Source organism: Myotis myotis, unplaced genomic scaffold (genome assembly GCF_014108235.1).
Source record: "Myotis myotis isolate mMyoMyo1 unplaced genomic scaffold, mMyoMyo1.p scaffold_m19_p_10, whole genome shotgun sequence".
In the NCBI taxonomy this organism is placed as follows: Eukaryota; Metazoa; Chordata; class Mammalia; order Chiroptera; family Vespertilionidae; genus Myotis; species Myotis myotis.
The window spans coordinates 25990983-26018251 of record NW_023416314.1 but is presented as its reverse complement, the minus strand read 5'-3'; the positions used below and the strand labels follow the sequence as shown (position 1 = coordinate 26018251).

The window sequence follows — 27269 nt, the reverse complement described above, 5'->3', positions numbered from 1 at the left end:
TGGCAGGTTATTTCGACACCATCTTTAATATAAAAATGTTTAAGGCTGGAAGTTTTATTTCATTTTAATAGACATTAAATGACCTTGTAAATTAGAAAACTAAAATGTCATTAATTAGCATTTAAAAATATGCTGTTCAGGCCGAAACCGGTTTGGCTCAGTGGATAGAGCGTTGGCCTGCGGACTGAAGGGTCCTAGGTTTGATTCCGGTCAAGGGCATGTGCCTGGGTTGCGGGCACATCCCCAGTGGGAGATGTGCAGAAGGCGGCTGATCGATGTTTCTCTCTCATCGATGTTTCTAACTCTCTATCTCTCTCCCTTCCTCTCTGTAAAAAATGAGTAAAATACATTAAAAAAAAATATGCTGTTCAGAAAAACTGTTCTTGAATGAATTACTCACAACTAAGAACTACATAAAAACTTAACATCAAACAATAACTACACAGAAGAAAATGTTGGAAGCCCACTATTTGAAGGATAATGCCACACATATACAACCCTGTGCGCCTACCCTTACTTAAGAAGGCAGGCCATGCAGCAATTCCAGATGAGTTTAAGCTGTAAGATAACTGGACAGTAAGAAAGCAATCAGGTAAAAAACCAACTTCCCAACTACCCAACAAACCAGCAATGAAAATATATGGGGGGGGAAATACAACACACAACAAAAAAAAGCCATAAACCCCCCAAAATGATAACAAAACCTAAAAACAAGACGGACTTAGTTTTTCCATTTTAGAACTGAGGACAAGAAATTATATAAGCAACAGAATCAAATCAAGTACCAAATATGAGTTCTAGATGCAAGTAATTTGTAATGAAACAAAAACACTCATTAATGTTCTGATAACTTGAAAGTACCTGGCTGTTAAAAAAAAGTTATAAGAGTACATACCCAAATGCCCTAAAACTGACATTACACCTTGTACACGAGTTTTTAAAAAGTTTATTGTGCGTGTATGCATGACAAGCATTTTCAAACTGGAGAATGACTGATTTTTTTAAAAGAAAGCAGTGGCAGAGCAATCATCGAAAGTCACTTAATGTATTTTCAAGAATTCTTTAAGGTTCTCTTTACCATAAGATGGCTGAAGAATTGTCTAATGAAAACCAAACAAAAGAAGTTATACATGATAAAAATTAAAATCGATGGTATAAAATTTAAATAATAAAATAGATCATTACAGTCCTGTGCCAGTATATGGTTAGAACAAGAAGTTATGCCTTTGACCTATACACATTTGTCTATGGTAGACTGATTTCAATTTATATTTTTAATGGTTTATAAATTCCTGGCTTAAATTACCAAAAACTAGGATACATCTCAAGAACTACCCTTTAACAGTGTTCCTCTAAAAACAGATGGTCAAAATTAATGTTCTACTTTAGTTAATAGTATTATATCAAGACTAATTCTTAGTTTTGTGAATGTTTTATGATTATGTAAGAGTTTAACACAAAGGGAAGATTAACATAACATATAAAGAACACTGTACTTTTTTTTTGCAACTCCTCTGTAAAGCTAAACTTACCTAAAAATAAGAGGTTGAAAAGAAATAAAAGCTCAACTTCTTAGGACCTTACTTTATACTAGCAAAAGTGGTAGGCAAGAAAAATAATGTTTCCCATGGTTAGTTTAGCTGTCAAATTAGTTACCAAGTATATAATAAACCTAGCTTTGACTGCTTTGCTATAGTAATTACTTGAAATGCTGAGAAAGGCAAAGTCTATTTCTAGAGAAATAACTTAAAGTTAAGCATTTTTAATTTTTTGACAGACTGAAAAAGTAAAACACATTTTACCTAATTATAAATCTGTTGCTATATGTATGTATGTATGAGTTAAAGAGAAGTATCATTTAGATTTTTATCTGGGCAGCAAATTCAGAGGTTCATGGAAATGAAGAACAGAAGGGTCACTAATGTAACCAGACTAAAGATGTATGCTGTATCCAAAAATAATACAAAAGTCAGTGCTTTGTAACTAACTCTTAGGTGTATAATCCACTTGCTTTAAATAATAGTTCAATCACACAGAACACAGTAAGATAGGGTTTGGGGGAAAATAGCCTCAAAGAAGGAAACATAAAAAAGGGGTATATTAATTCATCACCTCAAATCAAAACAATAGCAAACTTTCCCCTAAACAATAAAGATTGCATGTGTCCTATTGAACCCAGGTTCCTAAGTTATGAAAGCTAACTTTACAAAATTTAAATACAATTCACTTGTATACTCTATTTGGAAACCAATTTTACTGCCAAAATATTCTTGCCAGAGTATTTTAGTATCATGAAAGCATAGTTGACATATTTTACATCTTTATTTGTAAGAGAGCTAAGCCATTTAACAATTACATTAACTACATCTAATAGTTATTTATAGAGTGAGATATACTAACTCTTTAACTAAAATTGTATTTCAGCAAATTTTCCATGATAAAAATCCTATTCATCCAGGGGAGTGGGGTGAGGGCTTGGGGGGGGGGGGGGGGGGGAGAGGACCACTCAAAGGGCTTAGGAAATAATCATTTTAATCAATGCAAGCATGATTCATGCCCAAAAATTCTGCCAGAGTTTTGGCCTTCATAACATTTTTTCTTCATTTTCTTCGTGAGCTTTGCACTTCCTCAAAAAGTAATCTATCCCTTAATGGGTTCAATAAGTATAAACAATCTAATATTGTGATACTTATTTAATAAAGTACAATATATAATCAATACTGTATCACTTAGAATTGTCAAACTGTTCATGAAAGCCTAAAAAACCCCAATAAAACAATTACGCTATTTTATTTAACATGTAATAGCTGTCATAAAGCAAAGCTAAAATATTTAGTTTTCTGAAACTCTAGTGTATTTCCATAATGTACTTCTATAATTTTATATAGTTTACCATCAGGAAAGCCAGATATATATATTTAGTTTCTCTTTATATGTAATTAAAAATATTAAGAGGGTGTGGCCTATGATTCAGATACAATTTAGCCATCACACCATACCAAGACCTTATAAATAATCAGGAGATATTTAACATTATTGCTTAGTCTTATAAAATGATGAATTTTAAACAAATTCATACCTCTATATTTTTTATTTATAATGTTTCCTGTATTCTTAAGTGATACAGCCTTACAAGTAATATAGGTATTGATATAAAGTTTTTGCAATTAGTTGCAAACAAATTGCAATTTATTAATCAATTCATATATTCTTAAGTAGTTACTACACTACCTCACAATTAATCCTCCTACAGAAATTAACCGTCGGAGTGGAAAAAAACATTGTGGAGCTTTAACTTTTAAAGAAAGATTTTCAAGTATTATAGGAACACAAACTCATGAAAAAACTATTTAAAAAATTGACATTCCATCTTGCTTTACTAATTATGGAATAGAAAGAGATGATACTTTATGTATCTTTTAACACAATATTATACTAAGAACTACTCTATTTATGAGCTATTTTCTAGCTTCTTCAAGTATGGGACACAACTATAGTTCTATTAGGAGAAATGAATAATCAATCTTAAACCGAAAAAATAAAAAATAAAAGGAGGCACAAAAAGATAAACTGACTTTGGCTTTTAAGAACCTACACTGTTGACCCTGAAATACCAGATTCAACTATAACAACAAGAGATTACAGCAGCAAGCGACTACTTCACCACATATTAAGAATTCTGAAATAGGCAATAACTTTTTATTCCCTCTCAATTTATTCTGTTTTATTTTCTTTTTGCTTTTCCTGGTTTTTGGCTGCAGGCAGTTCAAGGCTTGCCCACTGCATTGGTTCAGCTTTTCTCATGGTGATCTCAATCTTTGTTGCAGTCATAGTTACATAACTTCGCTTTACATCAATCACCTGCAAAATATCAAAGAGAATTAAAGTAAACCTGGGTAGTGTAGTTAGTCTTAGAGGAAAATACTGGTCTTACCTATTTTAATAATAAAAAAAATCCAAGACTCTAATGCCATTTAAATACCTAGATTTCAACTTTTTGGTTAGAATAATTACTAAAGTACTGCCTTTTATTATACAAACGGTATTTTAAATTATTATGCTGGATTCATAATACTTACACCCCATAATTTCACATTTTGATGAAATTCCTTCTCTCCTTCAAATACAATGTGTACATTTAACTGAAAAAGATATTTATAGAAAGCTGAATAACTGATCAAATCCAAACTCAAGGTTTATGATATAAAACAATGATTATGAAAATAAGAATATATTGATAAAAATCATTTAAGCCATTTTAACAAATTGCCAACTGTACTTTTTATCTGAAAAACATCATTAACAGAAAAGAAAAATTATCTGAAGTTTCCCATTGACAGAACTAAGTACCATATTATTTAATACATTTTCTAAGTTACTACAGTGTCTCCAGAATGGTTCAAATAACTATATTATGTAGAAATTTTCATTTAAAATAGTTACTGTAAAAGTAATTTCAAACTATTTTTTCAAATGGGAAAGATGAAAAGATCTTACCCTAAAGCCAGTTCAAATAAGAACAATATTACAACAACATAAAGAATAAATGTATAAAGATACTTTTTACTCAGAAATCTTTATGTACTTACCAATGTACTATTTGCAACTACTTGACTAAGTTCTGGAAGTGAATTTTTAGCATATACTGAAATTGTGACTTGACCCCCAGTTTGATGCCAGTCATGTCTACATGGAACAACTTTTTTCCCCTGTAATATAAGACAAACTTTATGAATTTACAAAGTTCCACGTAACTTCTTAAAAAGAGGAATATTTTTAAAGAAGACCTATCTAAATGAGAAAAAATTATCATGTAATGCTTTAATGCTTGGAAGAGTAAACTTCTAAAGTTGCCATCAAAAAGTTTGAACAATAAAATATATCATGACACAAAGAATCTTTATAGTTTTATGATTTGAGAACACATGTATTCCTTCCATTTTTTTTCTTATAGAGCCGTAAGTATTAACATATTAAAAAATGCAATTTAAGAACGCCTACAAAATTTTATCCAATTTTAAAATTAAGTACAGCCATAAAAACATTTTTGTAGACTGAAGTGAGAGACATTTGCTTAGTGGTATAACCAGATAATATATTAATCTCATGCATGGGAATCTTTATTTTCTACAAATTGGAATTTGGAAAAAAATAATTGACTGCTTACAACTATTTGGTTTTTTTTGTTTTGTTTTAAATATATTTTTATTGATATCAGAGAGGAAGGGAGAGGGAGAAAAATAGAAACATCAATGATGAGAGAGAATCATTGTTCGGCTGCCTCCTGCAGGCCCCCTACTGGGGATCGAGCCTGCAACCCAGTCATGTGCCCCTGACTGGAATCGAACCTAGGACCTTTCAGTCCACAGGCTGATGCTTTATCCACTGAGCCAAACTGGCTAGGGCATAACTATTTGTAATTGAATAATTATTTTCTTCTCATAATAACATGCAGAAAAAGTTGAGAATTTTTGGAAGTAATATTTTGATTAATTATAATTGTGGAAATTATTATCTGCCAGTGGTATATTACTGTTATCAGCAACTATTTTAAAAAGACAAATTGTGATTTGTTTTATAAATGAGGGTTAATTAGTCAAATAATGCAGGAAATTGTGAGGTACTATAGTTATAAAAAACAATATTTACATTTTGGTACAATTATACTAACTGAATTTAAATTACTTTTTTCACTTACATTTTTTTTTTTTTTGGCCATTAGACCACTGGCTTAGACACTTAATATGTGATATATGTATGCATTAAAAAATAATGAAAACCCTGGATATATCTCAAAATAACTGAAAAAGGGACTCAAACAGATACTTGCATGCCAATGTTCATTGTAGTATTATTCACAAGAGCAAAAAAGTGAAAACAACCCAAGTGTCCATCAAGAGATGAATGAAGAGCCTCAGCAGTGGGTCAGTCATTGAGCATTGATCCATGAACGAGATTGTCACAGTTTGATTTCCAATTAGGGCACATGCCCAGGCTGCAGGCTCGATCCCCAGTAGAGGGCGCACAAAGGGGCAACCAACTGATGCTTCTTGCTCATCATTGATGTTTCTTTCTCTCCCTCTCCCTTCCTCTCTGATATCAATTTAAAAAATACATATTAAAAAGAAGGGAGAGATGAATGAATAAACAAGGTGTGAGATATATACATACACACACACACACACACACACACAATGGAGTATTATTCAGCCACAAAAAAGAAGTATTAAAACATGCTACAGTGTGGATGAATACTGGAAATATTACGCCAAGTATAATAAGCCAGACACAAAAGGACAAATATCGAATAATTCCACTTATATATCTGGAATAGACTAATTTGTAGAAATAAAAAGTAGGTTGAGGTTACCAATGAACTGGGGAGGAAGCAGAATGGGGAGATATTGATTTAATGGTATAGAGTTTCTGTTTGGATCAAAAACTTTTGGAGAAAGATAGCTGTGATGATTGCCTAACACTGTGAATGTACTTAAGGCTACTGAATTTCACACTTAAAATGGCACATTTTTAAACAATCTGAACTTTTCTCTCACAGAATTTTATAATTCTGCTTACTTTTTTCTATAAACAGGAAAAATAAAGCTATTTAAATTACAAAAAAAATCTCATCAAGGGTTCTATTCTGAAAAATTTTGCATATAATAAAAAACAAGTTTTATTTTTTCAAACGAAATCTTTCAAATTTTTGGGCCTTGGAGAAAATACAAGGAGGCTTCACTTTTCTGCTAATAAAACACACCTAGGAGTTTTGTGATTGATGAATTATAATTTGAGGGATATACAGTGTGGGACAAAGGTTTAGAGTTGTTCATATGAAAATAATACAACAATTAATTAATAATACAAGAATAAATTCTGTGTTTCACGTAATCACAACTGTAAACCTACTTTTGTCCCACTGTGTATTTATAACCTCCAGCCATGTGCTATTAAAAGGCAGGAAATATAGAATACTCAAATGCAGAAGAAATGAATCCCTACAGCAATCGGAAAATTTACAATTACTTTTTAAGTTAAAAGACATATACTGAAAAGGTTTGCCTTCGATTTATTAGTGCCAATGCAGCACATAAATCTAATTACATTACAAAATACATTAGTAATAGCTATTCAACAGTTATTTAGCAATAAATTGCTTGCCTTCTTACAGCTTACTGGGATTTGGGGGAATTATTTGCAGAGCCCAAGTCTTTTTAAAAAGCTGTCTAGGGAAGTAGGAATTGATGCTTTCTTTTTTCTGCAAGCAGAGGCATTCAAAACAGTTCCAACAAGTCTGCAATCCTCCTCTTTGGCCACCAGATGAAGTGTGTGTGTGCATCTGTAAATGGCTGAATGAACTTCTAAAGAAGCCAAAGACAATCAGAGGTCTACATGATTGATAACATCAAATGAACAGAAAAGTGATTTTTGTTAAAAAAGTGGGAATAAAACACGGAATTACAGAAAAATATGCTCTAATTTCTCCAGGCTTAATTATTTCATAAAAACCTATATACTGGGATCAATATATACAATGACTATCCTGACAAAGGGCATGCTCTGGGCGTTGGACTCAGATTAATTTTAGTTTTTAGGCCCATCAAAACTGTGTGAGAGAGACAAACTTTTATTTTTACTCTAAAGACAGGATAATCTCAGAATTTAAAAAATAACTCAGATGAATATACTTTAATATGTTATCTTGAAAAGGTTACTTACAGCATCTTTTGCCGTCCACATATGTTTCCCTGTTGTACAGCCCTCTTGGGCTAAGAAAGTATTAAAATCAGAAGTTTTTCTTCTACAACAGCTCCAGTATTTCATCCTTTAAATTATCATAGAAAAATTTCAGAAATAAAATCTCACAACCAATTAAGTCCAGAAGTATCGTAGTGACAAATGTGATTTTAAAAAAATCAGTAAGTGTGCAACTTTAGTATCTTAAATCTAAGTAACCAGTTAATATTATCAAAAGACTAATAATTCTAAAACCACAATGCCATTTATTATAACAATTTTGGATCTCCTAAGTAATGGTGCTTAAAAACACCACAAAATTACAAATCAGCTTTTCACTGATAGCTCCAGGGTCCTCATGAAGCTACCAAAGTGTGCTATGACCAAAGGTTTATATCCTCACATTTTAATAACCCAAGAAAATGAAAACATGCAAACAAACTAAAAACTAATGTCTGCACATCTGTGAAGGTCAATCCCAAAGTACTGGGATTGTGAATAATGAAACCCACTATTACATACTTCAGAAAAATCTAAAACGAGAAGGCAAAAATTACAGAACTTTGGGCTTGATTTCTGAAAAATAGTGGAAACAGAATGGAAGATTTCAACACAGTTTTTCTATAAACTACCGGGTAAATAATGGGAGGCTCTCAACTGAGGGCTGTAAACAAGCATGGCTTTTTGCGCACCTCAATGTCGGTGTCATTAGTGCCCTAGGTAAAAAATTATAAATGTCCTGCAATGCACAGAATGGTTCTTCAAAAAACAAAAAAAACCTATTCAGCTAAAATAGGTATCACATTAAAATATAAAATGAGAAACATGAGGTTTGAGTCACAATGGTCACTTAACTGTAATACTTTTTCAGTTTCTCATGAGTAAAAAGACAAAGCCCACATTTCTAGATTATTGTAAAGATTACACAATATAAATAAAAATATCTAATTTACTGCATGGCAAATAATGTTTAAAGGCATATTAACTTTTCTAACCTCTACCATAAAGTTTTAATTAATAAGTTACCCTTCATGGAAAATAGGTACACCAGAATGATATACACAGACTTCTTCTAGACTCTGTAGACCCTGATATGTCTAAAAAAAAAAAGAAAAAAAAAAAGAAAAAAAATATTAGCTTCAGACCTCAAAGTTACATTTCATACATATTTGTAGTATTGGGCACCTTTATAAACTATGAAAATGCTCAAGAAATAACATAACCTAGAACAGTCACAAATTCACCCAGGCCATTTCAATAAGAAATGAAAAATGATTCCTGTTTGAATAGGCTTACGTTTCAGTCCCCTATGAAAAAGGCAAATAGAAAAGTAGGCAATAGGATGTATTAATATGCTTTCAGACCTTTGGGTAGGAAGTCATGTTCAAGCATATTGAGGTATTTAAATTTACAGAATATTAAAACCAAGAGATTAGGAATCTCATCAGAAATGTAGTTAGTTACAGTATGATTTATGTGCATAGTAAAGTCTGTGTGGGCATTATGAATTAATATGGAAAACCTAGTAAACAATTCTGCAAGTTCTAGAATGATGATTTCTTATCCCTATAAAGGGTAAAATGAGCTGCAGATATGTGTGTGTGTGTGTGTGTATCTCTCCCCCCCCCCCCCCCCCCCCCCCCCCCCCCCGGGATCTGTCTGGAAGATCCGGACCCCATTGCTGCTATAGGTGAAGGCTCTACAGATGAATTCACAAAAAGTTATGTTAATAAAACATACATGCAGCCAGTAGTTTATTTTCTATTTTGATATTTACTGTAACCACCTACAGTACAGAAAATAAAAATTCTGTATATTTACTCTTTTGTAAATCCAAAGTCCTGGGTGTGTGTATCTCCTAAAGGTATACCATAAGTACATGAAGCTCAGTATGTTGGATTCTGAACTTATCACCGTTGCCTCACGAACCTCCTATTTGTCTTCCGACCTTATTTGATGGCACCATATCAACTCAATCTCCCAAAACAAAATTCTGTATGTCCTCTTCGATTTTTCCTCTCCCTCCAATCATATTCAGTCTATCAAAAACTGTCAATTTGACTTAAAAATATCAATTTGACTTGCTAATAACTTTTCTCATGATCACCACCAGATTTTAGGCAATGAGACGGCTCGTATCTCGAAAAACTCGTTAGTCGGGACACTTGTAAGTCAAGGCCCCACTGTATATCCTTTTCCTTTCTGTCCATTTACAGAACTATCATTGTTTTTCAAAATTCATCCAGGACATCTTCTTTGTCTCTTTCTTAACTATCCTACCATTTGCACTGACTCTCCTACCCCAAGAATTATCATTTATCTACTACTTCTACCTTTGTGAAGATGTTTATATTTCCATCCCTAAATGAGCAAGGTGATATCAAACTTAACATGAGGCTAAACTATAAACCTGCTCCCCCTAACCCTGTCTTCTTTCTTCATCAATGTTCCCCCAACCACCTACATGCTAGAGACACAAGCCCCCTTCCTTCATTTCCAGTTCATTAGCAAGTCCTACTAATACTTCAAGAAATCATTCGTTCTACATACATTTGCCATGTGGCAGGCATTGCTCTAAGCACTCAAAATACAGCAAAGAGCAAAACAAATATAATCATTTCCTTGTAAACTTTAAGGGAAGGAGGGGAATGGAAAGCTCGATGGAACATTAGCAAAATAAATACGTAAAATAAGTAGTGTGTCATAAGGTGTTAAGGACTAAGGAGAAAAAAAGGAGTGGAAATGCTGGAGGGCATGCAATTTTACATAGAACAGGTGGGGAAAAGCCTCACTGAGATGTCTGATTACATTCCACATTTAACCACTTCTAAAGAACATACTTTCCAGTCTCACTGCTTGGTCTCCCACAATAGTATCCTAGATTTCCTTCTTCAAATTCACTCTTGCCCCATTATATTTGCCACTTAAGCAGCCAAAGACAAATTTTTTAAACCCCTCCTTAAAACAGATAATAGCTACCCATTTTACTTAGAATAAAGCCCAAACACCTCACTGTGGCTTTTAAGGACCTCCATAATGTTGCCCACCTCTCTTTTCCACTACTTACTTACACACCTTTGTCCAAGCCCCACTGACCTTTCTCATAATTCTTTGAACAGACAAGCTCTAAAGACTCTATACATACTACTCCCGAGTCTACTCCAAGATTTACTTAACTCATCCATACATAATTCAGATTTTTGACTTAGTGTCACCACTTCATAAAAGATTTCCCTGACATTCTAATTTTAATAGCTTCCTTCTGCCCTGACCAATTTGGCTAAGTGGATAGAGCATTGGCCTGCGACTGAAGGGTCCCGGGTTTGATTCCATGGGCATTTACCTCGGTTGCGGGCACATCCCCAGTGGGGGGTGTGCAGGAGGCAACTGATCAATGTTTCTCTCTCATCGAGTTTCTAACTCTATCCTTCTCCCTTCCTCTCTGTAAAAAAATCAGTAAACTATATTTAAAAAAATAAAAAAAATAGCTTCCTTCTATTTCCTTATCTTCATAACTATCTGAATTTTTTTAATTATCTACCTGTTGTTCTTTCCTCTAAACTAGACTATCAGGTTCACAAGAACAGAGATTTCTGCTTTAATCTACTATGTTCCTAGACCTTAAACAATGTCTGGCCCATAGTAAACTCTCAGTGAGTGCTGACTAAATTAGGATTTTAGTGGGGCCTTGACTTAAGAGTGTCCCGACTAACGAGTTTTTTGAGATACCAGCTGTCTCTCGGCTGATTTTTTGCATTGAGTTGATAGAATAATTTGAGTTAACGAGCTCGGTCTCGGAACGAATTAAACTCATAAGTCAAGGCCCCACTGTATTTAATCCTATGACTCTATCAGATATGCTCCTCAGACAGTCCCTTATCAATGTTCACAAGCCACAGTCATAGTACAGTGTCCAACATGTAATAGGCAAACAAATGTGTGTTGAACTGATTTATGAAATTACACTTTTTCCCAACATTAATATTTTACTTCCATGACTCAACACAAATTTTACAATAAATACCTTTGTACACCCTCCATTTTTACATGAAGTCCCAATCTTAATTTCATCACTGTCTTCTTCTGAAACAAAAAAATCAAACGAGAAACATTAAAACAGAGCACTTTACTGTAGTACCATTCTTAAAAAGTAACCATTTCCATAAAACAAATATTTTTAAAAAATAATTTAATTACAAAAAATGAACATATTAAAATTAAATAAATTGCAATTAAGCATTTTAGGTAACTAAGTTTTCTATGTGATCTTTTGTGTATTTAAAAAGCTAATATGCCGACTATTGTGATTAGGTTTTACCGATATCTCTAAAAAGCTATGGGACACATTTCTATTCTTAATTCAGTATTAGATCCAATATCTTAACTTGTTTGAAAGAGAAATCATGAAAGGGTACTTTCCTCCCATGGGTATCAAGTATAGGTCAGAGAATATATTTTATCTAGTCTACAAGGAAACATTTACAATCATCAAAGAAATTTATCTTACTGTTTAAAAAATAATGAAGAAGAAAAATAATTTAATTTTTTAAATAAACCACATACCCATTCTGTGTTATTACTGGCATTTAAAAAACAAGTAAGTTCTTTACTACAATGTGCTACATATATATTTTTTATATTTATATTCAGTAAATTATACAGCTCCTTTTGCTTTTAGATAATTGTTTAATTATACAAAAAATAATTGCAACATACAAAACAAAATCTTACCTTTGTTTTTTTCATTCCCAGATGACAGTTTAAGTTTATCAAGTGCTTGTTTTAGGGAGGCAGATACTTTTAATTCCAAATTTGTCATTGGTTCATCTGGGCTGGAGAATTGTGAAATTTTATTATAATCATTGATGTACTAAAATATTTATTTGTACTAAAAATAAATATATTTACGAGCCTATTTATGGAAAGAAGCCAAATCATGTGTAAATCAAGATTTTCCCATTATAAATTTTTTAAATTGATTTTTAGAGAGAATAAGGGAAAGAGAGAAACATCGATGGGTTGCCTCCTCACAGGGCCCTACCAGGGATTGAGCCTGCCTCCTTTTGGTGTATGGGATAACGCTCTAACCAACTGAGCCACACCAGCCAGGAGAAGTTTTTCCAAATAACTGCTATAATGTATGAACATGTGTAAGTTTTAACAGAAAAGGTTCTGATATTAAAATATTAAGTCTCAAATAATCATGGTATTGCCAACAGAATAAATTAACCAACAGGCTAATGGGAAGGAAATAAAGAGTGGCAATCCAAGTTTGTCAAGGTGTGTGTACCCAAGAAAGGGACCATGATGTACTTTTATGTTTCATGCCTAAGCAAAATGTTGAGTATATAATAAACAAGCAATAAATATGTACTAAGTGAATCATATTCCTACTGGTGAAGATAATTCACTTTGTGTGGATACTGATATTATCTATAAATTCAGATGTATCAACAGGCAACTTTAGTAGAGTTAATAAAACAGTACAGCAACCCCTTGCCGAAACCGGTTTGGCTCAGTGGATAGAGCGTCGGCCTGCGGACTGAGAGGTCCCGGGTTCGATTCCGGTCAGGGGCATGTACCTGGGTTGCGGGCACATTCCCGGTGGGGGATGTGCAAGAGGCAGCTGATCGATGTTTCTCTCTCATCGATGTTTCTAACTCTATCTCTCTCCCTTCCTCTCTGTGAAAAATCAATAAAATATATTTAAAAAAAAACAACAGTACAGCAACCCCTAGAATTTTATATGATTAAGTGACGTATGTACGATCTGTTTAAGGCCACTCAATAGATATTAAGACTATCAATAAATGCAGGAATAAAATTATAAATCCTAAGTTATTCATTCTATATCCGTATCTGATGTAGGAGGCCATGAACAAAGTACATAAAAACCTCAAAATCTCTACAATACCACCAAATTTAGGATAAAATATTTATCTCACTTCCTCTAAAGTAAAATTAGTAGTAGTCCATTATTTAAAGAAAATAGTAACTCATATTGACAATTATGGTATTATAAGTACACTGTAATACTTAAGGAGTCATGCAACAATTCTTGTATTTTTCTGATAATTAAAAAAAAAACTTTTTAGACTGCCAAGCAAGGCATTTGATAAAGTCTCATGATTTTTAATAAGGTGAAGTTAGAATAAAACTCATTCTAAGTAGTTTGCTTAAATAATCAAATATTCAAAAAGTCTCTTGGGGTTCTTATCTTGGTCTGATATAATTCAATATGCTATAAATTTAAGTAAGATCAATAAAGGAAAAGCTGGGAAACCCTAAGTCTATAGTGTAAATAAAATATCAACAGGAGCCTTATTTGAGGCCAAAGTCCAATCCATTTTTTGATTCTTGTACTTTGGTTCTAAAACAGTTCAGTACTCAAGTGCAACATGAAAAGCCCTGGTGTAACAGCGGCACCCCATATGCATGTGCAGGAATGTAAGATTGAGTCTAGGTGAGTATGAAGAATCTATATAATCCTACTGAGCAAAAGTGCTTTAACAGATATCCTATCTAAATCAAATACATTAAAAACTTTAACAGAAATGCTATCTAAATCAAAGTCAGTAATAATGAGATTAACAGTTTCAGGCATCTGAAAGTAAAAGATGGCACTAGGCTTCTAAGTGACAAAATATAGACAAATAAAAAAGAGACTTTGGCTCAATGTGAAAATCACATACTGATCTAGTAGCAATATAATAGACCCCTTTGAAATAAAAGGACATTCTTCTTTACTAAATTTGAAAGGGAACTAAAAATTTTTCTGTCAAGAATGTCCTAAAAGATATTCAAGAAACAGTAAAGAAAACGAGAAGGAAGACCTCTAAGTTCTTTTTCAACTCAAACTGATGAAAAGGGCAATTCCTGTACAGAATCTCACTATGTCACAGTGAGAAAGACATAAGCCAAGGCACAAGACGGATGTGTGGCTCCTCCACCCACCATAACTATGATGGTACAGTGACCAACTCTGCAATTAAGTTTACTGTGTACAGGGCCTCAAGTTGAGGAGGAATAAAAATAAAAGATCTATCTAAAGGAAAACCAAATGGTAAAAAAGATGGTGACCCAAACAACTGTTACAAATGTAATTATGCAAATCCATAATACTAAGAACAAATGCTATTATTCAAGTGTGACAAAAATATACAACTGAAAAGCATGTACCTTGGTCTCTTTATTGCTTCTACTGGTTTAGGGGCTTGGATGATGTGCTCCTGAAACTTGGGTTTCAATTCGGATAGTTCTTTCTTCTCAGTAGTCTTGACTTCAGGTTTGACTGGCTCAGGTGGCTTTTCACTATTATGCCTACCTTTTGTACAGCCCTGTTAGTGAAAGGTATTCATTAAGAGTTGCCCTCTCATCTATTTCACATGCCTTGATAAAAATACTATTTTTAATTCTTTATTAATAAGTCCTCTTGTTCACTTTTATCATACTGACTTATTTTAAGAAACTAAAAATAAGACTCCAAATCTGCTTTTATTTGTAAACTAGAGGCCCGGTGCACGGATTTGTGCACACTGAAAGGAAATTAATTAGATCATGGCTGGCGGAGCGGGACTGTGTGAGACCAGATGGACACACCTCCCAAAATCCCTCCCCAGCTGGCCACACCTGGGGTGGCGCCAGGGCTGGAAGGGCGTCTGCAGAGTGAGCGGGATCCTTCCAGCAGCTGGGGTCCCACAGCCTGGCCTGCAGGGATCTGGGCGAAACCTGCAGTCTGACATCCCCCAAGGATTCTCGGAGTGCAAGAGGGAACTCTGCAAAGTTGCTGTCGCTCAGCACTTCCTGCATTTAGCATCTGCTCCCTGGTGGTCAGTGTGAGTCATAGCTACTGGCCAGTCACTTAGCCTTTTATATATATATAGATATTATATCTGAATAATGCATTTTTTTTTTAAAAAAAGCTTCTGAATAACATTTCATAAATATCTACTTAACTATTAAACATACAGCACAAACTTCTTGTTAATAGGAAACAAATTCTGGAGATCTCACAAAGAGAATTCTATAAATTATTTATAAAAAAGGGCCTCAATCTGATTCCCAGTTCTGATACTAACTAGCTACATGATCTTGAACAAATTAATTAATCTTCTGAAATCTCAGTTTTCTCATCAGTACAGGAGATAATGGTAAGATATTTTTTGAGAGGACTAAATAAAATAATAGAAAACGTGGCACGTGTGGCAGGTGGCAAACATTCAATAAATGCTAGCTACCTTTTCCATATCCCACTGAGCCATACATACATTTTAACATCTCTGAAACCATAATATTAATGACACATCAATTAACAGCTCTAGTTTCCTTTCTTACAAATATATAAAATAATGGTACATTTCCATGGTATCTTTGACTTGATAAAAATGTATTGTTCCTAACTGAAAATGCATTAAATTGTTACCTACCGTCTTCCATCTTCCTGATGTTCCTTTAGGACTACTTACATCAAGCATAAATCAAAATGGGAAACTTGAAATTTTAATCTCTAGAACAGGTAGATAAATTCCTACTTTTTAAGACTCTAGGAGGGAGGTGAGCTCCATTAAAAAAAAAAAAATGATCTGCAAGTTAACAGGGCCTCGTCTGAAATCAGACTCCTTAAATCTGGAGCTTCGCAGAATATGCACTCTTCAGGAGATAATCTAGAAAAAATTTAGTACTTACTACAATGCTTAAAAAATCAGTAAAATCCGTTGTTCTTCTCGTACAGCAAGACCAACCCTATGAAACAGGAGAGAAAAAAAACAAACCTGAAAACCGTATTTGCATGAGAACCACAACCCAGTAAAATACTCTACTTGTACTTATCTTCTTGAATCCTGAAGTGACTTGCATCTATATTTATGTAGTTCAAAAATTTCTTAAAAATAAAGTGAAGTGCTTTATTTTAAAAATCTGGTAAACCAGAGAAATAGTTATAGTAACCTAAGCATTGTTAGATCTTTGAAGGTTAAATGATCTTTTCAGTCAGGAAACATAAAAATATAGAAATTATTATCAACTGTGTTAACTTCTGAACAAAGTATCAACTGCTCATCAAAAAATGACTTGATGTTTAATTCCAATGTAGTACAGAGAATGCGGAAATAAAAAGGCAGCAAGACTTTGGAGGTCTGAAATATAGACTAAGGGCCAGCTTTGCACATACCCATCTGGGTCTCACACCACCCCTCTCATCCAAATACACTGCTTGAAGAATTTGGTAGTGATTTTTTTCACAATATGCACTTAGAGGTGTTTTGATTTTGTTTTTTTTTTTAAAGAAAAAAATTAATACATTTCCTTTATTTTGAAATGTAATTCTTTTTTATTCTAAATTGAGATAGAGATGAAGAGTTACTATAACCTTATATAGAGGGTTTAAATAGCATTAATAATATAGTCATCAGAGAAGATATTCCATGCAAGAAAAGGCTTTACTGTCTTAATTACATATGAAGAATTTTATCTAGTATATGCTGGGGATACTGGTCTACATAGATTACATAGACTTGTTGTTCCCAAATGCCAATCTAGGATCCATGGTAGTCCTCAGTAAAATGAGAAAAAATGAAGGATAAATTTAAGTATATGAGTATAAGGTTCCTGTTGTTTCTTAGGAAGGATTGTCCTTTTCTCTAAATATACCTCTTCTAAGTTGAATATTAAAATGTTCTTTCTTTTGTTACTGCAATGTTTAACATCTTACTTGATCAACTATAAAACTGGCAACAGTAGACACTATATTGACTTAATTTGTCTAAAATCTACTGAGCTGTGAATCCAGTAGTCTTAGAAAGTCTAGGTCTTCAAGAAAATGTTTATAGAGACAATAAACAGTAGGATTGGAATAAAGAGAAATAAAGTACTTCAAAGTAAAATCATTAACATTAATTAATCAGAATAATTGACAATGTTTAGTAAAAAAGAGTGATGGACTGAATGACTGGAAAGTTAGTGATATCTAGCAGGAGCAAGATTGAGGGGCAGGCTATTTTTGGAATAAGGGTCCACCAGTTTGCAGTTGCCAATTACACACATAAATGGAAATATGTTGTAGAAGCCATAGAGGTAACATTTAAGGGAGAGGAGTGAATTAACAAAATGAGAGAAAGTAGGAAGTTGAAGACTGAGAAGCAAAGTATGACTATGGTTAATAAATTGGAAGAAAACATCAAGGAAAAGAAAAAAGAAAAACATACAGCAAGAAAACTAAACTTAGAATAAATGGTAGTCCAGGAAAGCTAAAGCATCCGTCACTCCTGGAAAAAAAAATTTTTTTTCCCAGTTTCCATCCTTACAAGTTTGTAAAAAGGCTAAAAAGCCATGAGGAGGAGTCAGGTCTCAATTTCCGCTATTATTTGTTCCGTTTCCCTCACTGAGAACTAATCAGAATAACATAAACTTGCTATTTGCTTGTACATCTTTGTTTATAGTTGGCTATCAAACAGATAAACATCAAAAAAGATTATACTCTCTGAAAGGTATAATTAGAAATTCAAAGGGATCAACAATATTTAAACATTCAAGGAGATTGTTAATGTTCCTAAGAACAAGTAGCCACACCTAAAACCATGGCAGCCATGCTATAACATTTTCTTTTTAAGATATAGAATGGGAAATGTACCATGTTATCATACATTTTAAAAGGCCAAAAAACTCACCATGAAAAGCCTGGACAAACAACATTCTATTATTTCACTATTTCTCCAGATCAAAGAACAGGTGGGAAATAGGTGGCATCTCTTTCCTGTTGACTTTCACTCTAAAGTTACATTCCTGTCCCGAGATTGGCACCATTAAGTGTTTATAACAATCTTTCCTAAAATCAGATCTGCTCTTATTAGACAGCAGCTGTCTGACAGATTGAGATTAGGATTCAAAACTTATTTTCATTTCCCTTCAAAATTAGGAAAAGTGAAGAAGTGAGGGGTATAGAAAATGAGTTAGGATAGCAATAACAATTTTATAACTGGAAAAGATCTGCCCCTGCATTTAGTGGGGTACTTGCTTAAATCATCCCAAAATGGTCATTAAGAAAGCAGAGTCACAAAAGATGAGAAAATATATATTTAGCATTACAGCTCTAAATTTACTCTATAAATACAAAGAGGGTGAAATATATCAAGTTCCTACCTTTAATGCATCATGAAAGACTGGTACACCTGGGTGGTATGTGCAAGCATCTGGCCAAAAACAGAGAAGAAAAAAAATACTACTTTATAATAAAGAAATAACGTTATTTCTGTCAGGTGTTAACATTTGGTTATTGTAGTTGTGAATCTTCACACAAGGATATTTTCCCATTGATTTTTAGAAAGAGTGGAAGGGAAGGAGGGAGGGGGGAGGGAGGAGAGAGGGAAGGAGGGGGGGAGAGAGAGAGAGAGAGAGAGACAGACAGACAGGCAGACATTGATTGGTTGCCTCAGGGGCAGGGGATTGAGCCTACAATCTAAGTACATGCCTTTAAGGAGAATCGAACCCTCAACCCTTCAGTCTGCAGGCTAATGCTCTATCTACTGAGCCAAACCTGTTAGTGCTCAGGTGTTAACATTTTCTTTCCAAATGCAGGTAATACTTTTCCTTTAAAAATTCACTAATGCTCAAATATGATGCATGGCACACAGTGCTTAATATAACATTATATTAAAATAGTAATAACGTTCTAATTCAGGAGTGTGATAGCTATAGGTAAAAATAATGCAGAATTGTTCAAGTATAACAAATTACATTCTATATTCCTCTAATCTTTGTAGTAAAATTTTAGTACCAAAACTTTAAGCTCCAAGATTTTGACTGTTATCTTTCAATTCTGTTTTTATAAAAATACTATCAAACTTTAAGATTACCTATGAGATAATCTTAGGGCAGGAATGAAATAGCAAAAAGATATTTTAGAAGAATAGGTTCAAAAGTTTTAAAACTGTTGTAATATCTAATTTCTAATTTAACTTTCATAAACAGGTATCAATTCTTAGAGATGAACCTCATTAAAAAGAAGCTGAAGTTCTACAGTCTATTTCAGACGTGGGCAAACTACGGCCCGCGGGCCGGATCCGGCCCGTTTGAAATGAATAAAACTAAAAAAAAAAAAAAAAAAAAAAAAAGACAGTACCCTTTTATGTAATGATGTTTACTTTGAATTTATATTAGTTCACACAAACACTCCATCCATGCTTTTGTTCCGGCCCTCGGTCCAGTTTAAGAACCCATTGTGGCCCTCGAGTCAAAAAGTTTGCCCACCCCTGGTCTATTTTCACCGATTGTTATTCTGTATTTCCTTATACCTTTCTTCATCGCACCACCAATTTTTACCCAACTCTCTCATAAAAATGGGCTTTAGTACAGTTTGCAGTACGGACCATTACGCTTAAAAAAAGTCACATAATAGACAGACACACTTATTGAGCCTAGGAAAAAAGCAGGTCAGTTCCATACCTGTGTAATTTTCTTATAAGATGTTTTGCTCAACCTTCATGTCTGTTTGGATTTCAATTGTTACAACCTTTCATTCCTGGTGTTGATTAAATACTGGTACTTATGGAAATCTCCCTATCCCCTCTTTAACAGCCAATATGGTTCCCCAACTTAGTAACCAGGTGTTATCGAGATACTATGCTAGCAAACAGAACAAGAAAGTGTCAAGTATTTTCATGACACAGTAAATAAACCCATGGATATGAAAGAAGCTATTAATTAAGGGTAGTAATGGAATTAAGGACTAAAAAAGGAGGTTCGAAGTAGAAATGAAAGTGCAGAGGGATATGAAATTGAGAGGGGAATCAACGTAGTGAATAGAGACGTTTAAAATGCCAAATTTAGAGAGTCAGGGGCATAAATGCATAACAGTAAGAAGCAGTATCATAATAATGGTCAGTTTTGGCAGAATAGCAGCAGCAATCAGTCAGGTGTTAACCATACAACTAGTATGAACAGAATCGGAAAACAGTTTTCAAAAGTAAGCAACAAATAGATGGACAATGTCCTCTCTAGCCTTTTTGTATCATGTTTACCAGGTTTTCTCCAAGTAATACTTTATGCGTAAGGAGTTACAACATGGTAGTGGTTAAGAGCCAAGGGCTTTGAACATTGGAACTGACCCGGCTCGAATTCTGGCCTGCCTCTTGGCAGCTGTTTCCATCTTCTCGTCTATGTGGACTAAATGAAATGCTGCTTGTGAAGTGGTGCTTTGTCCGGAATAACTGTTTAACATATGCAAGTTACCACTCAGGCTTCCTTTAAAACACTCATTTAGTTAGTTGTGTTTCAAACTGAAATGTTCTATCAGCTTAGAAGAATCTTGTTATTTAGTCAATACTGTACATGTCAGACCTCTCTCGTTATACAGAACTTTCTCCCAACATAGTCCACAGTTCACCCTTTGCTGTTGTCTTCTACTCTCTATCTCCCTTTTCTTAACTTTCCATTCTATCAATCAACCTACTGGAATACTTATTCTGTCTCTAAATCAGGGGTGGGGAACCTTTTTTCTGCCAAGGGCCATTTGGATATTTATAACATCATTCATGACTTGGCAACATTATCAACTTAAAAATTAGCCTGCTATATTTGGTCAAACATTTAATTAACTCACCCTAATGCCTTGGCAGGGCCAGATGAAATGATTTTTCGAGCCTTACACTGCCTGCTGAATGCTCCCCACCTCTGCTCTAAATAATCCCCATTTTGCTAAAGCAAGTAACTTTAGGCACCTTTTTGGCGCTCTCAGCTGATTTTGGTGCTGATCACACGATCCTTGAGACAGTCTATTCCAGTGGTTCTCAACCTTGGCTGCACATTAGAATCATCTGGGAATCTTTTTAAAAAAATCCTGATTTCTGGCCAGGTGATTCTAATGTGCAGCCAAGGTTGAGAACCACTGATCTACTCCTCTGGCTTTCCTGTACCCCACCCCCAATCTCTTTTTGTACCATTCGACACACACGGAGCTGACTTCCAAAAAATGGTGTATCTCTTATTTTTAACACCCTATAAATAAACATACTGTCTGGTACAACCAAGCATCAGCCTTTCACCATTATTTAGTGTTAAGTTAAAGTAGAACACAGGCAGACACTAAAGCAGCATACTTTTTTTTTTTTCTCACCAGAGGATATTTTTCCATTGATTTTCAGAAAGTGGAAGAGAGAGGGAAAGACAGAGAGAAATATCGATGTGAGAGAAACACATCGATTGGTTGCCTCCTGCATGAGCCCCACCAGGTCCCAGGCCAGGTAGGAGCCTGCAACCGAGGTATGTGCCCCTGACCAGAATCGAACCCGGGACCCTTTGGTCTGCAGACCAACGCTCTACCCACTGAGCAAACAGGTTAGGGCAAGACAGTTTACTTTTCACAGAGACTGCCAATAGCAGAGGGCTTTCAAACCCCTCACTCCCCAATTATATCATCACCGAACTCTCACAAGTTCCCCCTTGAATAACTGAACGTTAATATCATTAAAATGTCAACGACAATCGCTTGAGTATTGTACAAAGATTGGAGAGTCTTGCCAAACGCTCTTATTTTAAATGATGTCACCAATTCACCTGGGCACCAAGATAAATATTTTAGAGATCTCAGCGGTGGAAACTATTTTAAAAAACCTGGAATTTAATCTCCTTCACAACGTGGAACCATGTTGCTACCGTGTTGAACTCAGCCTCTCTGAGTAATACCTACTTCACAGCGTTGTTGTGAAAATTAAAATGAGATAATGTTATAATGTCCGGCACATAGAAAACACACACTAAGTGCTAGAGCTGAGTTTGAATAAGTGTCACCTCCCTCAATATTCAAATAGCCAAATCACTTTTTTATCCCATTGGCCCATCAAAATTCAAGTTCGTTGATCACTTTCTATTTTTCCTCTAGTCTAGTGACTAACTTTTACTTTACATCCTTAATGCTACACGTTGGCGTGTGGAGTTAATTCGATCACTTTATCCATAAGATGGCATGTTATTTCATTCATTTTGGTTAGTCTTCACCGGAGGTGATTTTTCCCATTGATTTTGAGAGTGGAAGGGAGGGAGGGGGGGGACACACATCCACTGGTAGCCTCCCGCACGCGCCCCGACAGGGGCCTGGAGGGAACCTGCCGCCCGGGTACGTGCCCCTCGACCGGGAAACGAACCCGCGACCCTTCGGTGCCCGGGGCGAGGCTCTAACCACTGACCCACACCGACCAGGGCGAGAGGGCATGTTACTAAAATGGAAAAGCCAGGGCAAAAACACCCAACACGACCACAGCTGTACCGCCCACCGGGGCGGATGTATCCAATCTTAGGAGATAGAGAATAAATGTTCCTGACCAAGCACACTTACAGAAAAGTAAGTCTACCAGACACGCCGCAGGCCGGCCTTCAGACAAATAAACTTCTGCACCGATACAACCAGGCCGAGCTGAAATGCGGGGCTCACCCGCCCACGGCCCAGGCCCCCCGCCTCTGCACGCACGCACACACACAATCACACACACACACACACACACACACACACACACACACAAACAATCACTGCAGATCGACCGCCCAGGGAGACCGGGGCGCCGGGCTGCCTTTTGCTTCCTCCAAGAGACGCGGCTGCAGGTCAAGGTGTTCTCACTTCCAGGTCAATTACACAGTGAGCGGCCGGGAAACACCTGCGGCCGCGGGGAAAGCCGCCCCGGGGTGCGGGCGGCGGACACAGGCTCCCGCCGAGGGTTCCGCGCACGTGGGAGGCGCTGCCAGGGGGCCCGGGGGGGACCCGATCGGGGCAGCGCGGCGACGGCTCGCGGGGGGACCCAGGGCACCGTGGCCCGCGGGCGTCCCCGGGTGCAGGGGAGCGGGGAGCGCAGGCTGGCGCGTTTCTCTTACCGTCGGAATTGCTCTCGGCATCGAAGCGCTGGCCGCAGCCCCGGTTGTAGCACAGCAGGGCCATCTCCGTGCCCAGCGACCCGAGGCGGGAGCAACGGCGGGGCCGCAGGGCGGTGCGCGGACAGGTCCCGCCGCAAGCACAGCTCGGTCTGCAGGGCGGCAGCCGGCTTCCGGAAACGGCCGCTTTCGGGTCGGGAACCTTCGCGAATTTTCCGGTCGCGCAAGCGCAGAGATGGGGGGTGCGGGGGCGGAGGAAGAGGGAGGGGCGGGGCTTCGGCCGGGGCGGGGCTTCGGCCGGGGGCGGGGCTGCCACTGGTCCGGGTCAGACTCCGGCGGTGGCGGCGGGAGCTGCAGGCTGGGAAGTGAGCCCCGCTGTTACCGGAGAAACGTTGATCGCGGAAAGCCCGGGCGTCCGAGGGAGGGACCAGCTGTTCGTGGCTCCTTGTTGGCTGCGGGTGACTCCGCAGACACTGCCCTCTTACCCCCAAGACTGCAATTACACACCGTTGTCCCTGGTTTTCCCCAGATGCTGGAGAGGATCTGCAGAGTCGTGCGATTTTCCTGCATCCTCTGCCCGGGGCGAGGTTGCTCAGTGATGGATGAGAGGAGCGGTGGCCCACGCTTCCCGTGTGTGTGTGTGTGTGTGTGTGTGTGTGTGTGTGTCCGTCGTCTTCATTCTGAAGCTCTGAAGAACTGTGGGCAGTGGGAGCGATTTTACTAACTGAGTCATTGGGGTCAAGCCGCTGTGCAAATGCAAAGCGCTCAGAGACCAGGGTATCAAAGAAAAGAATGGATCCAAGGCAGTGCAGGAAATGGTCGCTATTGCTCCAAGACCGGGGGTAACTGTTGCTCTTTCATGCGAGTTTCCATTTAATTAGTTTGTCAGTACCTGATCCTTCAACCTTGGGACCTCTAGTGAGAGTTCATCAAGCGCCTTGTAAATCGCATAGTAATACACTAGCAGGCACACGCCTAGGACTCTAGCTCCGACTTGGATACCTGCCCAACGCTTTTAGGTAACAATATTAAAATAGTAGTTTTTCAGTAGAAGTAGAAAGCTATACCATGTTTTTAGTGATCCCAAGTGTGTTAATGAGAGATCAGCTCAGAATTCCGTCCCCCTCCCCCGCCCCGCAATAAAAAAGAGTTTTTACATGTTCTCCTCCCCCCTTTATATTTAGACATATTATATGTAATGTAGTAGCCCTGCGGACTGAAGGATCCTGGGTTCGATTTCGGTCAAGGGCACATGCGGGGGTTTCGAGCTCCATCCCCAGTGAGGGGCATGCAGGAAGCAGACCGATCAATGATTCTCCCTCATCATTGATCATTGATATTTCTATCTCTCCCCTCTAAAAATAAATAAAAATATATTTTTAAAAAAGAAGATCCTTGCCCTAACCGGTTTGGCTCAGTGGATACAGTGTCAGCCTGCGGACTGAAAGGTCCCAGGTTCGATTCTGGTCAAGGGCATGTACCTTGGTTGTGGGCACATCCCCAGTGGGAGGTGTGCAGGAGGCAGCTGATCTATGTTTCTCTCTCATTGATGTTTCTAACTCTTTATCCCTCTCCCTTCCTCTCTGTAAAAAAAAAAAAAAAAAAAAAAAAAAAAAAAAAAAAAAAAAAAAAAAAAATCAATAAAATATATTAAAAAATAAATAAAAAAGAAGATCCTTTAAAAAAAGTAATGTAGTAATTCCAACATAGATATATACAATGTTGTATTCTTCATTTAACCTAACATGAGGATTTTTCTATTTTGTTTCGTTATAAATGATGAAATAATATTCCTTTGAATAACTGAATTATAACCATTCTTCCTTTAATTTCACCAACTTTCTTTATTGAACATAAGCTTCGACAATAAACTTACTGTATGTTGTTTTCTTTTTTTAGATTACTCCTCAAAATAATTGTTGAATACAGGACTGGGGTAAAGGGCATAAACCTTTTAAAATAAGTTAGATATTTTAAAGGTACATATTGCCAATTAATTTCCAAAAGATGATACCAGTTTGCAATTTTGCCAGCCATGGATGCAAGGAATAAACCATAGGAATTGGTCTTACACAATTAGAAATGGAGAAACTTAGTAATTTTGATTGTGGCCAAATCTATTGTCTGAGTATCCTAGCATTTCTGTTACATTATTAGGATTCTTAGCAAATGGTTTTAATATTTATTGTCAATTTTTTTCAACCATAATTTGTAAAAATCAGAAAGTTATAATTGCTTATAATAGATAATTTGAAAATGCAGAGATATGTTAAGAATAAAATCCAGAATGATTCCACCACCCAGCAATAAGTACTAAATCACTAAAATAACTCTTTGATAAATTTATTTTCAGTGTTACCGGTTTTTTTGTTTTTCTTCTTCTTTTTCAACCCTAGGCACTTGTTGGATTACCAGGTACCAGGAATACAGGAACTGTGGTGGTAACATACATAATTTACATAGCCTTTGATTCCAGCGCCTGACCCCTTCCCCCAGTACACAGGTTGAAAATTGCTACCATAAAGAGTTTATGAGATTATTGTTCTTTTCTTTTTTCCTTCCCTCTTTCACTTTATGTTTTGTTCTACTTTGTTAAAGAATGTAACATTTACATGTTAGTCTCCCACTCTGATGCCTAGCTTTATTATTTATTATTTAAATACTAGTAGCTCCGTGCATGAAATTCGTGCACTGGGGTGGGGGTGGGGGAAGGGCCCCTCAGGCTGGCTTTCACCCTCTCCAATCTGAGACCCCTCAGGGAATGTCCAACTACCTGTTTGTGCCCACACTTTTAACAGATAACAGCTCCATTGTTGTTTCTTTCTTATGCTTAAAACCATTAGAATTAGTAGGTATTCAAAGTGTGTATACATTTTGGGGGGACACCCTGTATATCTCTAGTCAGCGGTGAAAAAAACCAACAGCAGATTTGGAACCCCCAGACAGGGAACCTCGCTCACTCCCCACATGTCTCCCCACTTCACTTTCCACCTTCGTGGGCAGCAGGCGAATCAACGTTTTCTCTCATTAATTCGGAAAAGCACGTCCTGTCATCCGCTGCCCGGCTGGAGTGCGCTAGGCCCCAAGCAAGCGAGGCTCAGTCAGGGCAGCCTTCACTCATGGGTGCTAGCACCCAAAGTGCACATTCCTCCTCTACAGTCACCCCGACTATCCCACTGTTTCACTGAGAGGACGGAATTCCTCTCTGCCTCTGGGTTCTTGATCTTGAACGCTGACCGAAGGCACCTCAGCGAGGGCCTCCCATGCCCACCAGGTGTGTCTGTCTGCATCTGCTCCCGCCTCAGCACCTGCATTAAACCCCTAGAGGTGATCTCGTAGCTGCACTGGCCTCCGTGGGAACAGGGCATCACCACTCCGCCCTCTCACTGTCATCTCACAGGCGCCCACCCTCAGCACCCAGAGCACCCAGACACTCTCCAAAGAACGTGAGCACATCAGAGGGGATGTGTGCACATCCTGTGGGGGTGTTAGGCATGCTGGGTTGATGGAAGTGCAGTGGAGAGGTGGGGGGAACTTGTGCACACCTTGGTTTGCAACTGTTGCAGGCGCGGGAGGGTGACAGTGTACTGGGGGATGTTCGCACGCCAAGGGGGGGGATGTGCACACCAGAGGCCTCTGGCTTTGCAGATCTGCAAACCCCCGTGGTGCGACCAGGAGGA

The 27269-nt window shown here is 37.0% G+C and overlaps 1 protein-coding gene across 3 annotated transcripts; it reads right to left on the bottom strand.

Annotated features, from left to right (window-relative positions):
* Positions 1 to 926: 926 nt before the first annotated feature.
* On the bottom strand, positions 927 to 23794 carry CHORDC1 (cysteine and histidine rich domain containing 1). 3 transcript variants are annotated; one of them, XM_036324715.1, is made up of 11 exons: positions 23593 to 23793; positions 18874 to 18923; positions 16423 to 16479; positions 14917 to 15074; positions 12469 to 12569; positions 11762 to 11820; positions 8764 to 8834; positions 7720 to 7825; positions 4590 to 4709; positions 4080 to 4142; positions 927 to 3861 (listed from the first exon to the last, which is right to left on the bottom strand). In XM_036324715.1, exons 1-11 carry the CDS (start codon positions 23654 to 23656, stop codon positions 3715 to 3717), a joined length of 996 nt encoding a protein of 331 aa, XP_036180608.1. In that variant the 5' UTR covers positions 23657 to 23793; the 3' UTR covers positions 927 to 3714. The 3 variants fall into 3 exon arrangements, with proteins under 3 accessions (XP_036180608.1, XP_036180609.1, XP_036180610.1); XM_036324716.1 differs by lacking the exon at positions 4080 to 4142 and having other exon boundaries at positions 23593 to 23792; XM_036324717.1 differs by lacking the exons at positions 4080 to 4142; positions 4590 to 4709 and having other exon boundaries at positions 23593 to 23794.
* Between the last annotated feature and the right edge of the window lie 3475 nt (positions 23795 to 27269).